Here is a 15,636-nt window from a genome sequence, read left to right as displayed (position 1 = left end):
AACGTGTTTATATGCTGGTATGTTCCAACTACACTGTTCCCACCAAATGACCCAAAGAAAAAGAGGATACATACCAGAGGTCAAATATATCAGTCATGCTGGGTGTGAACACACATTGACTAACTCCCAACAGTTCTTCTTTTAGCCCACTGTTGAGCTGGAACTTTGGCTCTTCAACATGGTAACAAGAGAGCAGGTTACATCCTTTGAATGTCTTGTTAATATATATATATCACACAAACCAAGGCTTGTAACTATGACAGTCGACAACTATGGCACCTTACCCCCCTAACACCCCTACCAACCACAAACAAACCCAGAGAATGAGCTCATGGTCCCTTAGCAACAGCCAACAGCAACAACAGTGCTTGTAAAATCAGCATTTGGGTGTGGATCCATATTCAGAGGAACATTACAAAACTGGATTTCATTCAACTGTGCATTTATAATTCCTCTGAGAGCCCTGCTGAAAGATTTGAATGCCTGAATGAGAGCAGGTAAGAGCAGTCACACAACTTTAATCATTGTGGGAGAGTTGCTGAAAGGCAGTGTAATGAAGTGTAACCCTAACTCTAACCAGACACATGCTTTCTGTTAAAATGCTGTTGATAACCATGCTTGTCCAAGTCACTGAAACTAAACGAATGAATCAGTTCCAGAGGTGTGTGCCCTTTGTTTTTTTTTCTTTAAAATGTGTCAGGCTGTTAAAACGGGATTGTAAAAAGTGTTGACTGTGTGAACTGTTGTGAAGTGTTATCCCAAGCTAGAAGGAGACGTCTGCTAGACTATCAGGCTTTAAGCCCAGAGAACTTATTATTGATTTAAACACCACAAACACCATTATACATGATAAAAGTATTAGCAAATGTCAGCTCTTTGGACCAGTAGATCAGACAAGAATAACACCCTCGCAATACTTGACAACCAGTTACAGTGGGATGTAAAAACAGAATTATTGTGAAGCATTGAGCACCCTCTTCAATGTATTTATGAATCATGAGGAAATCCACCTCTGAAATATCTCAGCAGTTCTCAATACATTGTCATAAGATGTTATGATTTTTTGACATTTAAGGGGGATTCTTTCATTCTCTGGGGGATGAATCTGACTTTGGTGAACACATTTTCCTCATGTGCTACTAATACTGACAGTTTCCATTATTTATGGTGTCCATTCCTCAAGCACCAGCTAGTTTTCACTTCACTTCACTTCTGAAATTTTGTGCAGACATTCCTGGTCCCCAGAAGATGAATCCAAATAATTTTAATGATCTCCTGACTTTCCCTTTAGCACTGCTATCAGGTAAAAACTACAATTTGTCCACTACTTTGGTTTATGACCAAATACCTAATGACATTCCAAGCAGCATGCGAACATCTTAGCATGCTGGCATTAGCATTTAGCTCAAAGTACATTAGTTATTATGATCTGTATTTCTTCACTGTATGATTTGTTTTTACTTTATATGTATTTAATTATCAATTCAGCCATACAACTGTCACTCATCACCAGTCAGTTATGGGAATCTTTAACAGACACAGGACATGGCTTTTGTTTGAAAATGACCATGGATAAATGTTTTGTATTTAGATGAAAATGTTGTCAAAAAAAGAAAAAGCCTAACCATAACCACTTATAGCCACTTTAATACACAACACACAGTAGTCACATTATGCAGGTGTCCTCTGTCTTCTGTCCATTTTCCCATGGTAACCTCCTCAATTAAAACATTGTTTTCACTGCCTTGAGAATTATGTGGTGTGGGCTTCATTTTCTTAGACAATGTAGTCAGGTTTTCACTCTATTTTAAAACAACCATCAAGTTAATCAGTCCCTGTGGCTGCACAATATGCTGAGTAAACTCAGTGCTATGCTTAGAATGTCCTTTTCTCTGCCACATATGCTATAAACTGGATTTACCATAAAGCTGAGCTGGTCCTGAGAGCTGCCCAGAGTGCACAAATACTACACGGCAACTACTTTGGTGTTACCACAAAATGAAAAACAAAAGCTCTTGTGTCCATTTTAGATTTGTAGATGATGTGTTTGTGTTTATCTTGGAATTTTAAAACTCCATAGAAAAACCTATAGACCATATACAGTGCCTTGAAAAAGTATTCATACCCCTTGAACTTTTTCACATTTTGTGACCTTACAATCACAAACTTGAATGTATTTAGTTGAGATTTTATGATAGACCAAGAAAAAGTAGCACATAATTGTGAAGTGGAACGAAAATGATATATGGTTTTCAAAATTTTAAATCTGAAAGGTGTGCTGTGCATTTGTATTCAGCCCCTTGTACTCTGATACCCCTAAATACAATCCAGTGCAATCAATTGCCTTCAACAGTCACCTAATTAATAAAATGACACAAGTGTGTAATTTACTCATAGTATAAATACACCTGTTCTGTGAAGGCCTCAGTGGTTTGTTAGAGAACACTAATGAACAACAGCACCATGAAGAACAAGGAACTCACAGACAGGTCAGGGGTAAAGTTGTGGAGAAGTTTAAAGCACAGTTAGGTTATAAAAAAAAATATCCTAAGCTTTGAACATCTCAAGGACCACTGTTCAATCCATCATCCAAAAATGGAAAAAGTATGGCACAACTGCAAACCTACCAAGACATGGCTGTCCACCTTAACTGACAGAGTGAGCAAGGAGAGCACTGGTCAGAGAGGCAGCCAAGAGGCCCATGATCACTCTGGAGGAGCTGCAGATAATCCACAACTCAGGTGGGAGAATCTGTCCACAGGACAACTCCACAAATCTGGCCTTTATGGAAGAGTGGCAAGAAGAAAGCCATTGTTGAAAGAAACGCATAAGAAGTCCTGTTTGCAGTTTGCCACCAGCCATGGAGGGGACACCACAAACATGTGGAAGAAGATGCTTTGGTCAGATGAGACCAAAATTGAAAGCTCTATGTGTGGCGGAAAACTAACATTGCTCATCACTCTGAACACACCATCTCCACTGTGAAACATGGTGGTGGCAACATCATGCTGTGGGGATGCTTTTCTTCAGCAGGGACAGGGAAGCTGGTCAGAGTTGATGGGAATGGATGGAGATTCATCTTCCAGCAAGACAATGACCATAAACATAAAGACAGAGCTACAGTGGAATGGTTTAGATCAAAGAATATTCATGTGTTTGAATGGCCCAGTCAAAGTCCAGACCTAAATCCCATTGAGCATTTGTGGCAGGACTTGAAAACTGCTGTCCACAAACGCTCTCCAACCAATCTGGCTGAGCTTGAGCTATTTTGCAAAGAAGAATGGGCAAAAATGTCAGTGTCTAGGTGTGCAGAGCTGCTAGAGACATACCCCAAAAGACTTGCAGCTGTAATTGCAGCGAAAGGTGGCTCTACAAAGTATTGATGCAGGGGGGCTGAATACAAATGCACACCACATTTTTCAGATTATTTGCTGAAAATGTTGATGTGTTTATCTTGGAATTGATTGTTCATGAACTACCAAAATGTGGTAGAGTTACAGAGACTTGAAGACTTCATGACATTTAGCAATGAAGCTGTTCTGCAGGCGGGTAGAACAACACCTTTCTGAGACACTATTTTGTTTTTTCCATTCATCCTTTGTCACCATCTGTATGTAAATGCCTGAAAGAGCAGGAATAGCATCCTGTATGCAGAGTAAGGAATATTCAGGCCAGAACATGTGGATGACACATTACTTGAATATATTGAATCCAGTTAAAATCCTGGTTTCACTTAGTGGATTCATACAACAGAGCCAACTTTTTTTTGGGGGGGGGGGGGGGTTTAGTTCCATAAGAATAAATTTAATGCAGATTATGAACACATACTTTGAAGTATTGTAATGTTATCTAATATATTTCACCCATATTCCAAAATCCCAAAACACAGGCAATGCCCCCTGAAGTATATACCATGTGTTTTCTTTCAGAGCAACAATACAAACAAACTCATTAAATGCATGTATTGTGAGGCATCCATAATGTGCCCCATCTGTCTTTGCAGAAAAACATGCTGGGTGTGTGATGAATGAGACGAGAAAGCATCGAGCAGTGTGTGCTGCAGATGAAAGCATGCATGTCCATGGCGAGCAGAGGAGAAGCTTTCAGTCCAATGCCTTTCATGAGAGCAGAGTGTTCTCTTTGCTTCCACCAAGACCACGGACCTATGGGCTTTCATTCAGAGGCTCTGAGCTCCTGGGCCTGCAAGGTGACTGCTGTCTGTCACTAAACCCTCATATTACATGATATGACATACAATTATGACATGATATGGCATACAATTAGTACATGACATACAGTTATTACATGACATGGCATACAATGATGACAGGGCATGTCAAGTTTTTATATTGTGTCATCTCATGTTATTTTGTATGATGACATATAATTTGACATCAAGAGATTATGACCAAACTGTCACATCCAGATAACGATACATATCTAAATATGTAAAATTCAATGAATGAATGTGGTTTATGTTTTTGTTTTCATTCCTCATTTGTTATATCTATGTATTTTTATCTTGTTTTCCACAAGACATGTGTATTTTACATATTTCGCTGTTTGTTGTTGTATGGAATTTATCATTGTGTCTCTGATGCCTCTGTACTGTTTTGTTGGCTACGTTTTGTATTTAAGTTAACTGCAGCTGTGTATAGCACAACTACCAAAGCCAAATTTCCCCTCAGTCATACAGACTATCTTATCTTAACTAGTTTATATAACATGACAACATGAAAAGGCATATTTCTTATTACATTTTACATTTACAGCAGTCTTTGCAACTATTATCTCCTATCTTTGTGATCCTTTGCCATATGGTGTAAATGCAAAGTGCTCTTGCTACGTCTCAGTCTGGGGTTTGTTTTGAGCTCTCTATAATTTTGTGGCTCTCAGCCGCAGACACTCTCCATCCTGTTTGACATGATTCTTATTAAGATGACTGAAGAGGTTAGAGGTCTGTTGTGGCGATCAATCTCTGGCATAATTTGCAAAGTAACGTCACTGTCTCTTGGTCTGTGTTGGATTTTAGTACACGACCCACATAGAACAGAAGAAGCTCTTCGTCAGTCTCCTCCATGTTTTCTGCCTGCTGCCCGCACATGAAGCAAAGCATCATCCAAATGATGGAAAGACAGTCATTTGTGACAGAGCAAAAAAAAAAAAAAAGGCAACAGACAGTTGTCTATCATCACACAATATCATTATCTGTGAAGCTGGACATTTTAATATATGGCCTTATGGAGACTGACTCATTTTGTAGCCAGCCTCAAGTGCACGTTGAGGAACTGCAGTTTTTGGTACTTCACAGCCAAAGGTTGTTGCTTGGTATTGACACAGAATTCCATATCATGTAATTAATTTCATGTCAAGTCTTTTAATTTCATTCAATTTCTTAATTTCATAGCATGTGTTTTGTGTACTCTCCTGTACTCTCACATCTTGAGATCACAATCAGTATGATAGATTATAATTGTACTCATGATGTCTCTCATAGTGCAGGGATTCTGCTGTCCCCTCCAGCAGAGGCCCAGCAGTGGGAGGATAACGCACAGGGTGACACCACAGAGCAGAGGGGGGAGAGAAGGGAGCTTGACATTGCTAAGCAATCTGAAGGGAAGGCTGGAGAGGAGAGCAAAACCAGCCTCAGCATCCAGGACTGAGAACAGACCTGAGGTGATCACAGAAGGTGGAGCTTCTACAGTGTGTCATCACACAGATCCAATCAGTGAATTGACAGGTGAATCACATCTATTCATATCATCCTATGTTCATTTCCATGGTTGTAGGTTGCACAACATGTCATCAGACCATGACAAAAGTGTTTATAGCTATCCCCAGTAAAAATTAAATCCATTTCCTGCTGTCACACTGTCTTTCTCCCCTCCACCCACTTGACAAACTCTGGTGGACTGTCTGTTTCAGAAACGAATGATGTCAGTACGCTGTGAGTAAACAAAGTGGTTGTTGGATCGTCAAACAGTGTCTGATAGCCCATCCCCTGATACCTTCACGATGTTGAAATTGGGCATGATGCATGTGAAAAATGTTCTAAAACTGACAAACCAGCACTGTTAATCAAAATAATTGTGTAATCTGTGCTTCAGGACCTGCTTTAGTTTTGAGCAATAAGCATTACTGGAAATCAGTCAGAATATTTTTAACCAAAGTAATAAATATTTTGCTGTCATAACATCATTATTCCATGCTTGCTTTAGGTATCTGTTCAAAATAAATATGAATTTTTAGATTAGATCATTTTAAAATCACTTTATGTATTATGGTCTCTCACAGACAAGCAGATTAGTATTGAGTTATAAGTTATAATTAATCTGACCAAAATCAGATCTGATTATTGATTTTTTTTTTAAAAAGAGTATTGTTCAGCTCTACCAGGTATTAATATTAATTCTTTGTTTACTCACGCTGCTAGCCACTTGAAAAGCCTTTCTGATAAACAGACGCAACAGCTTTCATCTGCCTGTAAATCTTCATAATTACATCCAGACAGCATGCATATATAACTTCTTCTTCTGGCTTTGAGCGGAAGCAGCTGTGCTTATTTGTAATGACTCAAACGAATAATCTAACTTTGTTGCCAATTGACATGAACGTTTCTGTTTTGCATTCTTTCTGTACTATTTGGATTGAGAGCATTGTATGTTTTTGCTGCAGTTTGGGTAATTGCCTTTTGGATATCCTCTAGAGATAAGCAGTCACAGTTGTTCAGATGTAGTTATGCTTGGTATATCATCCAGTCCCAGATCGTAGTGTTTGGATTGTTGGCGAGATGTGAATGACATCTGCAGGATGGATGTGACTGAATTCAAAGCTGCATCTCTGACTGTGACTGAGGCTTTGAACACATTCTACTTTCAGAAACTCACACAACCCCTCGCAAGAGTGAGAGGCAGGCTCTTCAAGGACAGAGCGGCGCCACGAAGGTTTCACAACTCCATCTGTATCTGCCTTCATCACTATGTGATGATGAGGAGCAGGACACTGAGAAGGAGGAGATGAGGTATGACTTCTGAGTGGTGGTGTTTGGGGCGTGGAGGCAGTTGCGAGTCATAGGAGAGCACTCTTCCTCGGATAATGTCTTTCACGTCACATCTGTGCTTTTCACCCTTCTTTCCAGAAAGTGGAACACAGCTCCAAAAACAGGTCTCAGAGGTGATGTCAGTTGGAGGGTGGGGAGAAATGTTTTCCAAGCAATTAGAAGAACTGCAGTGCATGTAAAGGCAGTTGGTCTAAATGGGATCTGTTATATCCATGGAATCTGTCCGTGCAGCAAAAAAATAAAAAACCCAAAGAGGATAAAGTTACGGGATGTTCTGTGAGTCCTGTGGAACATCAACATAGAGACGGATGCAGAAACAGGGATGTTATGAAGGCGTGGAAACCCACTAAACCAGAAAGATTTAACACTGTGTTAAAGTTGCACTAATCAATCATTTTATATGTAAAAAGCCTGTCACACAGGAGGACTATCAACCCATATCTGCAGTTCCTGTTAGCTCTACAGAGCTATTTGTGGTTATAAAGCTCATTGTTTTGGTTTTCGGGCCACAACTTTACTGTTCTGGTTCAGTTTCAATGTTCTCATTCACCTTATTACAAGCAGCAGCAGCAGCAGCAGTAGCATCTGTTTTCAGTGAAAAGCTCTGATAAAGTGACTACACACTACCCGCTTAACACCAAACAGCAGAAAGACTGGCTTGTGAACATAGTGGAGCATTTAGCCACTAAAGACCGAAACCAGAGCCAACAAATAAAGTGAACATTGACCCTACATTCATCAGTTAGACAGAAACACATCTCTAAAGGAATATTAATGTTGTTTTGTGAACTGGCAACTTTTCCAGGTTGTACCCACCTCTCACCCTAGGTCAGCAGTGGCAAAAATGCCAAAGGAAAAAAAAAGGAAAAAGTAAAAAACTTTCTTTTAAAATTCTTCAAATATTTTCATTCACTGTCACGTAACAAGGTCATCATACTATGACATGTTTATGCCTAACTTTAGGAACAGTGTAACATTTTGGGATATCCTCTTGTTTATTGTTTTACAGAATCAGAAGATAAAACTGTTCTCAGTTTCATTTCTGTGTGTCCCTGTACAGAGACTGATAGCATTTCCAGAGCTGAAAGTTGTGATGTGTTTAGGGATTTGATAACTACACCAGCTACATGTAATATTACTGTTTTTCCTTTCAGGACTTCAGTGGAGAAAACTACCACTCAGGGATCTGAGACAAACGACTCTTCTGTGTTAATCAACCCTTCACACAACAGTTAAGATCAGCCTAACGCAGCCTCCAGTACTCCACAGCATACAGAGCAGAAAACAGATTGAGTCACTTTGCCCCTCCATGTGGGCGGGGCAGGAAAGAGAAATGGGGAAACAGGTCACTGTTGATAAGGTCTGCTGCTGTCCACAGGTGGAGCCCCCACACATGGGTTAAAAATATGGGCTCCATGATGAGAAGCTGCAGAGTCTCCCCAAAATTACAAGACTTTGAAATGTAGTACATGGCTGGACTTTGACCGGTGTTCCTGCAGACGGACCACACCTCACTGCAAAGCTTTATTTATACCAAAAGTGACATCAACGTGCATCTTGTATCGAGCACGTAGGCTCCACAAATGATGTGTTTAAAGCATGTCCACGAATAGATAAAGAGTTTATAATAACTATTCTTTTACATCAGTGAGGAGCTGTATAGCTGAGTGTGCAGCCACATTTGGTTTATGGCATTCTTCTGCTAACACTTGTCTACTGCTTCCTCACTGAATGCTGTGTTCGCACAGCCCTTTGCGTATCACAGAATATTACAATGGTTCGTGCATTGAGCATAAAGTCCTCTGTGTACACTCACGGAGGCACACACCATGCTGTCCCATTTGAGCATAAAAATGAGATTAAAAGAGGACATAATTTAGGACCAACCAATGGTGTAACTTCATCACTCGGAGAAGGCCACACGGTCATAGAACTGGCCTCGCTTTGCTGTGATCCAGTCAAAAAAGGCACCCACAGTGTGGAAACACAGGAAAATAAGAGTATGTACAGTATATGTGCTTCTACATGAAAAAATGAAGTAGTAATAAGATGCCTGTGGACAACTGGAGTAACAGAAATGACTTTTAATGGAACAGTGTTTAAAAATGAAACATCTGAAGAGAAAAGATGGTGCCACACAGGTGAGCAACCAAAAACAACAGCAAACGTGACATACAGTGAGCATGGGAACAGAGAAACATGCAGAACAGAATATTAATATAATACACTATAATATGAACATGTAATCCTGACTTTCCTGCAGGCTCTGGCTCATCTGTGTTTTGGTGATGAATATCATGGATTACTGTCCTTCTAGGATTACAAGATAAACTAAGATCAGATAGACTTTAATGATCCCACACCGGGGAAATTCACTTGTCACAGTAGCTCATATACACAAGGTTGATAATAAATTATTCACAAGTACAAAATGTATAGAAATGCTGGTGCTGAAGAGTCTGACAGCTGTTGGTATAAAGGACCTGCGATAGATAAGCGATATTTAATATTCCCAAGCAACATTTCTTTGGCTATCTACTCAGGTTGCCTCCTTTTGTTTCCTCCCTTGCAGTGACATAGAGAGATTTCTCTCGTGGTATAAAATGGAAAATATTTTATATCATCATTTTCTCATTCTCTTCTTCATTGTCAGTCCCTCTGACTCGAGTGGCAAAATATTCCTCTTAAATTATAAGCACATATTGAAGATGACTGGCATATTCCATTTAACCCTTTTACAAAATAAACCTTCTCTTTCTCCACTATGAATTCAGTTTGGTTGTGTATTTCCAAGAACATTTGTGAGATATTTAAAATAAAAATTCATCATCAAATCCATCATACATAGAGATTTAAAAAAAACATACCCTATAAAAAATGAAAGGATGTCTTAAAGGAAAAGATCAGCTGTTTCTGAACATTTGGTCACCTCTTCTAGAATATTTACCTGCAGCCCTGAAGCTGTTAGCACTTTCCTGAGGAAGACCTGTCTCATAACCCCAATTATGCAACACACGACATGATACATAATATGACAACTGATGACTGCTTACCCTAAAATTTGAAATTGGATAGAATGAGACTCACAAAGAGTGGGATGATTAAATGGTAAATGGACTGTACTTATATAGGATCTTTCTAGTCTACCGACCACTCAAAGCTCTTTACAGTACATATCTCATTCACCCATTCACACACATTCATACACTGATGGCATTGGCTGCTCATCAGTTCGAAGGAGATAACCATTCATATACATTCACACACCGATGGCACAGCCTTCAGGAGCAATTTGAAATACAGTATCTTGTCCAAGGACACTTCGACATGCAGACTGGAGGGGATCGAACCGCCGATCATCTGATGAGTGGATGACCCACTCTTCCTCTGAGCCACAGTGTTCAAAGAAGGTTGGGAGGGATCAATAAGAGGTGTGAGGTGGCTTATATATTATAGATAATACAAGATGTACAGGAAATTATACTATAAGAAATTGTTAGATAATTATTATTTAATCAGTTGTGACACTGCATTTTGTTGGGTGTGCTGTATCGTTGTCTGGGGTGCAGGGTCTTATGTAATCATTTCTTTTGTGTGATTTTGTGATTTTTTTGTTTTTAATAGTCACATATGCTAAATTTGAAAATATAAACAATGTGAAACATGCTTCATCAACAAGTGTCTGCTTTGTTTGCTTCCATGCACATTTGTTTGTGACATAAAAAAAAGACTTTTAGTCACATGCAATAACTTTTTTTAAAATCATTTTTTAACCACACAAGGTTAAAAGAAAGACTTATCATTTGTGACACGTGGAATCAGTAAAGAGAACCTGACTAATTTATACAATGATGTGCAAAGCTGTACGGAGTGTTAGCCTGTCACTTTCAGGGAATTGTAAAACAAACCATACTGACTCTGGGCCCTCTATGGGACATGACGCCTTCTCATGGAGTAGGTCAAAAAACATTGAGACTTCTTGCAGTGTTCCAGGTGTGCAGCTGTCTATCGTTCACAGTGTGTCACGTCTGCATAGTGTCTTCTCTCTGGCCTTCTCTCAGTGCAGAGGTAGCAGATCATACACCACACGCTGTGCTCCGGAGAGATTTGGACTCCGCTGCTGCTCCGAAAAGGCCTCAGAGCACATGAGCCTGTAGGCAGAATGGAAGGCAAATAAAAGTCACATAGAGACAATTATACCTTAGTATCATCTGTTTGTCAATATGCTGCATGTATACAGTGAGGTCTAAAGGCCTGAGAGCAGAAGATACTTCTACTTTGAATTTACTATTATTACTATTTTACAAATGATAACATCATCTTATTTATTTGAGGAAAAAGTTGAATGTCTCAGAATTTGGTTTGTCCACCTTTTCCTTTAATGACAGCATGTACTCGAGCTGGACTCAACAAAAACCTGATGACTCATGTTATCTGTTATCATGATTTGACATTGTTCCAAAGAACTTCTTGTGATGACCCAGAATGCTTCCTCAGTCTTGTGCATCATTGATTTATTGGGATAAATCAGTGATGGTGTTGAGGTCTGGTGACTGTGGAAGAAAGTCCATGACGGTCAGGCCTTCTTGGTCTTCTTTGGTAGAGATCTCTCTAGTAGATCTTGTGAAGCTTTGAGGTGTGTGTGTGTTTGGGGTCATAATCCTGCTGCAGTATGAATCCCTCTCCACAGAGATACAAACCAGAGGGTGTAGCATGTCTCTGCTTCTCCTTGGTCAGGGTGGAGTCAGTTCAGAAGGTTTGATGCACTGTGGTATCATTCTCTCTCCTGTTGTGTTCTTACACACACACACACTTCTGTTAGTCCATAAACATGGATTCATCAGTAAAGAGTCATCCACTATGAAATGCTGATATTTCTCAGTCCACGAGTCTTTGGCCTTGTTGTGCTCCTGAGAAGTGGCTCAGAAACTGCTACTCTTCCCCTGAAATCACCATGACCGCCTTCCTTTGACAGGACTTTTGTTGATTGGAGTCTTGCATCTTTATTTATCAAATTCTTTTTTTCTCTATCTCTGAGGTAACTAAGCCGGATGTGTTGATCTTGTGTGTGTTCACTTTTGCTCTGCCTGATTATGCTTTGGATATAAACTGATTCAGTTTGTACAAAACATTTTGGAGTTCCACGCACTGCGCCCTTAGAAACTTTAAGTCTAGCCATGATTTGACTTCTGATACTTTACAGAGTCCTTTAAGTCATTGTCTTATTTCTAGGTGTGAAGAGCTGTGTAACATTCATCCCTTGAAATGTAATAAATAAGTAGGGGCTTAGAAAAAGGATTTTTATCATGGTTCCTTAATTTTTACATGTTAAATGCAGCACAAAGTATTACCGAGGATGAAGTAGGCGGCAGCACTGAGGGAAAGGATGATGAGGAATATTGTGCCTAAACCCAGGTCTCCCATGGCACAGGCATTTGGACAAGCACAGGGGCTCTCCACCCAGATCTGCAGGGGCTCCTTGGCGCTGAGGCTCTGGTCCCGGATGAAGGAAGCGGACTGATTTGGATTACAGTGGTAATGCACTACTGTGAGCGGCTGCTCGTCGTGAGCTGGGACAGGAGAAGAAGGTTATCAGGTTGTCATGACACCACAATGACAAAATTATCTGTGAAATAAATTATATGTAATGTTTGTGTTGTAGCTCACAAAGGTACGAGACAGACAGCATCTTCAGCGTGTCGTTGTAGTGGAATTCATTCTTTTCATGTCTCCCGTAGCTGATATAGTGATTAATGTATCTGTTGAGCCTGTGATGCCTATTCACATGGCAAAATATGAAGAATAAGGGATTATTTGAAATGTTCAGTTATCTTCCAGATGTGTAAAGCAGACAAGTGGGAACATTTTTCTAAAGATACAATATTTTCTAATAAAGATAAAGATGTGTTGATAAAAGCATGTTGTCATAAAGCCAAACGTCTAAGTGCTAAGGGGGAGACTTTTTTGGCGCCATAATCAGAATTTTAGTCTCCCACATCCCTCAGACAGACACGTGCAAACATATTTTCCAAATCATTCGAGAACTATTTTAAAATAAACTTTGCAACGTGTAACATGTGCAGTTAATGAATAAAAACATGTTTATAGATCAGAATATGAACAGCAGAGTTTCTACCACTGAAGTCTTCACATTTTCAGTTTGTGTGTTAGGACACCCCCTAGTGGACGCTGCCCAAACAACAGCTGCTGTTCAAAAGAGAGAACAAAGATATCTCATTTGACTGCAAAAAATCTTACAAAAAGACTTCCACAAATGATCTTCACATTCAGTCAAAGAGGTTAAATAAAAGTGCTTTATACGTGTAGAGGAAATATTGTGCTTTTTACTCAACTGAAGAGATTATGATAAATATATATATTTTTAAACAATAGCTATACATACAAAGTCTTTAGACTTATTTAACTGTTTAAAAAGTAGCCCAGTAATATTCTATAATATCTTATTGTCAACAGATCCCATGAAAAGACCAAAACCAACAATAACCTGTATCCTGTGTGCAACAAAGCCTGATATACATTTTCTTCTGTGCCTCTATTTTTGTCCAAAAACTATTATAAACACATCGATAAGCCTAGTTTACTTTGACTAAACACACCGTCCTGCTGCCACAAATTCTAACAACCAAATGTGGATTCATCCACAGCTGAAAATAGTCCCAATCAAAAGCCTTTTTGCATATAGCATATTTCCTCCTGTTTGAATAACATTTTTTTACATTTAATTGATTTGATTGTTTTAGGAAATTATTTTAATAACTTTTTTTAATTAATTAACATTGCAAGTAGGTACCAATGAGCTTGGAGCACAGGGCCACAGACAGTGCATAAGATTAGATCTGGTGGGAACCGAGTGTCGGGATTTTGTCTTTCATGTTTGAAGCATTGAGCAGTTAGTGAAGCAGTGGAACAAAGTGCACAGTTCTACTTTCCATTTACAAATGTATTTATTTTTTGCAAACGCTTCTTGCCAATAATTATTTGTAAAGAGGACATTGCACAACTAAAAAGCATGAAAGACAAAAATGAAAAATGTAGCAGTCCTCACTGCCCTCTTACTCTACCTACAGTTGTTGGCAGGCGCATTCAAATCTTTGAATATTTGTGTAGCTTTACAACAAAGTCTTGCTTCACTGTAAACACTGATAAAGTGTGAATCTCAGCACTGAGTCTTGTATACTCTACCTGATAACGAGGCATGCAGCAACGTTGATACAGTCAGTTTCTGTCAGTTCCTCTGGCTGAGAGAAGGGCTGGCAGGGGCTGAAGGACAGGAGGATCTCCGCACTGGCCGACGTGTTGTCTACTGACACAGGCTTCAAATGCCCCAGGAAACCGTCTGCATCTTCCATAGATCTCAGGTTTATCACACCACTCCCATCCTTCATGATGCATTTGCAGTGGTTGACTCTGAAACAACCTGACTTCTTAGCAGAGTTTGGATGAGATGAGGAAAACATGCTTAAACAAACTGAGAGTGTGAGGAAGAGGCTTGGAAGACTCATGGTGACAGTGTGCTCTAGTGCAGAGGATAAGGACGAGATGTGTATTAGGTAAGTGAAAGCAACTAGAGCAGCTAACAGCATGGTGATAGTAGGAAAGTAATTAGAATAAAGGTGATTGCCATTCCGGACATTCCTTAGGCCCACTGTGCTTAGATCAGTGTCTTCCAAGATGCAGAAAAACACAGGCGTGCAAGCCTGGAGGCCTTCCATACTGGCTGAACACTGTGGATTACCCAGAGTATGATTCCTGGAGAAAAACACAATGCTCTTGAGTTTTGTAGCATTCAGCAGTGCTTTGAAACAATCCCATTAATTTCCATTAGGATAGACAGGGTTCCCAAGTGTCCTAGAAACTGTTGACCAAGAAACTAAGAAAAAACATTAAATGTCATGGAAGATCATGTGTTGTCCTGAAGATTTATAGTAAAAATGTTCAGTTTTTTAACCTGAGAATGAACTACAAGGCTCCAAATCTATCAGAGCTCCCCAAAATATAGTATATTATAGTCGTAGGTCACAGTGTGATTATCATTCAATTAAGACTACACTTAATTAAACTGCCAGTGAAGGGGCTAAAGTGTTGTGATATAAGCTGATGAGAGTCATGAGAATCAGGGCTCTATCAGGGGGCTGGAGCTGATCCCAGCTGACACTGTGGACAAGTTGCCAGTTCATCACATGACTGACACATAGAGACAAACACTCATTTAATTTAAAGTCGACAGTGAACCTACTAACCTGCATGACTTTGGACTGTGGGAAGAAGAGAGAAGCCACGCAGACATGGAGAGACTCTACACAGAAAGATTTGAACCAGCAACCTGTGAGGTAACACTGCTGTCCACTGCACCACTGCGCTGTCATACAGCGGTAGTTAATTCATGTGAGAAAAGAAAAGACAAATTAATAACAAATGCCTAACAACCATTGCTTTCAGGTGATTATACACTAATAAAAACACATTTATGATTCTGTAAATACAGCGTCCTAAATTGTATACACTGGACCTTTCAAACAAGGCAAACAAAGACAGCAAGAGAAGAAGGCACTAAA

General features: G+C 39.6%; 2 protein-coding genes across 3 annotated transcripts; one reads left to right on the top strand and one right to left on the bottom strand.

The window, feature by feature from the left end:
• Nucleotides 1-376: 376 nt before the first annotated feature.
• Nucleotides 377-10,372, top strand: LOC104937058 (uncharacterized). 2 transcript variants are annotated; one of them, XM_019264416.2, is made up of 5 exons: nt 377-497; nt 4,004-4,207; nt 5,498-5,740; nt 6,880-7,021; nt 8,215-10,372. In XM_019264416.2, the coding sequence occupies exons 1-5, from the start codon at nt 488-490 to the stop codon at nt 8,294-8,296; spliced, it is 681 nt and encodes a 226-aa protein (XP_019119961.1). In that variant the 5' UTR covers nt 377-487; the 3' UTR covers nt 8,297-10,372. The 2 variants fall into 2 exon arrangements, with proteins under 2 accessions (XP_019119961.1, XP_027131733.1); XM_027275932.1 differs by lacking the exon at nt 8,215-10,372 and adding an exon at nt 7,139-7,477.
• Nucleotides 10,373-10,622: 250 nt separating this feature from the next.
• LOC113744877 (uncharacterized) lies at nt 10,623-14,589 on the bottom strand. The gene is made up of 4 exons (XM_027275941.1): nt 14,264-14,589; nt 12,728-12,837; nt 12,412-12,630; nt 10,623-11,211 (listed from the first exon to the last, which is right to left on the bottom strand). The coding sequence occupies exons 1-4, from the start codon at nt 14,581-14,583 to the stop codon at nt 11,066-11,068; spliced, it is 795 nt and encodes a 264-aa protein (XP_027131742.1). The 5' UTR covers nt 14,584-14,589; the 3' UTR covers nt 10,623-11,065.
• Between the last annotated feature and the right edge of the window lie 1,047 nt (nt 14,590-15,636).

Source organism: Larimichthys crocea, chromosome III (genome assembly GCF_000972845.2).
Source record: "Larimichthys crocea isolate SSNF chromosome III, L_crocea_2.0, whole genome shotgun sequence".
Taxonomy (NCBI): Eukaryota; Metazoa; Chordata; class Actinopteri; family Sciaenidae; genus Larimichthys; species Larimichthys crocea.
Note: the sequence above shows the minus strand (reverse complement) of the source record. Positions and strands in the feature narration are given on the sequence as shown.

Excerpts from the sequence above, each read along its gene's own strand:
- LOC104937058 (XM_027275932.1), top strand. Across the intron at positions 4,208-5,497 it reads TGAGCTCCTGGGCCTGCAAG|TGCAGGGATTCTGCTGTCCC; the intron begins GTGACTGCTGTC and ends TGTCTCTCATAG. Across the intron at positions 5,741-6,879 it reads TCCAATCAGTGAATTGACAG|AAACTCACACAACCCCTCGC; the intron begins GTGAATCACATC and ends TTCTACTTTCAG.
- LOC113744877 (XM_027275941.1), bottom strand. The coding sequence starts at position 14,583 with ATGAGTCTTCCAAGCCTCTTCCTCACACTCTCAGTTTGTTTAAGCATG. Across the intron at positions 12,631-12,727 it reads GCTGTCTGTCTCGTACCTTT|CTCACGACGAGCAGCCGCTC; the intron begins GTGAGCTACAAC and ends CTCCTGTCCCAG. Across the intron at positions 11,212-12,411 it reads TGCCGCCTACTTCATCCTCG|GCTCATGTGCTCTGAGGCCT; the intron begins GTAATACTTTGT and ends TTCTGCCTACAG.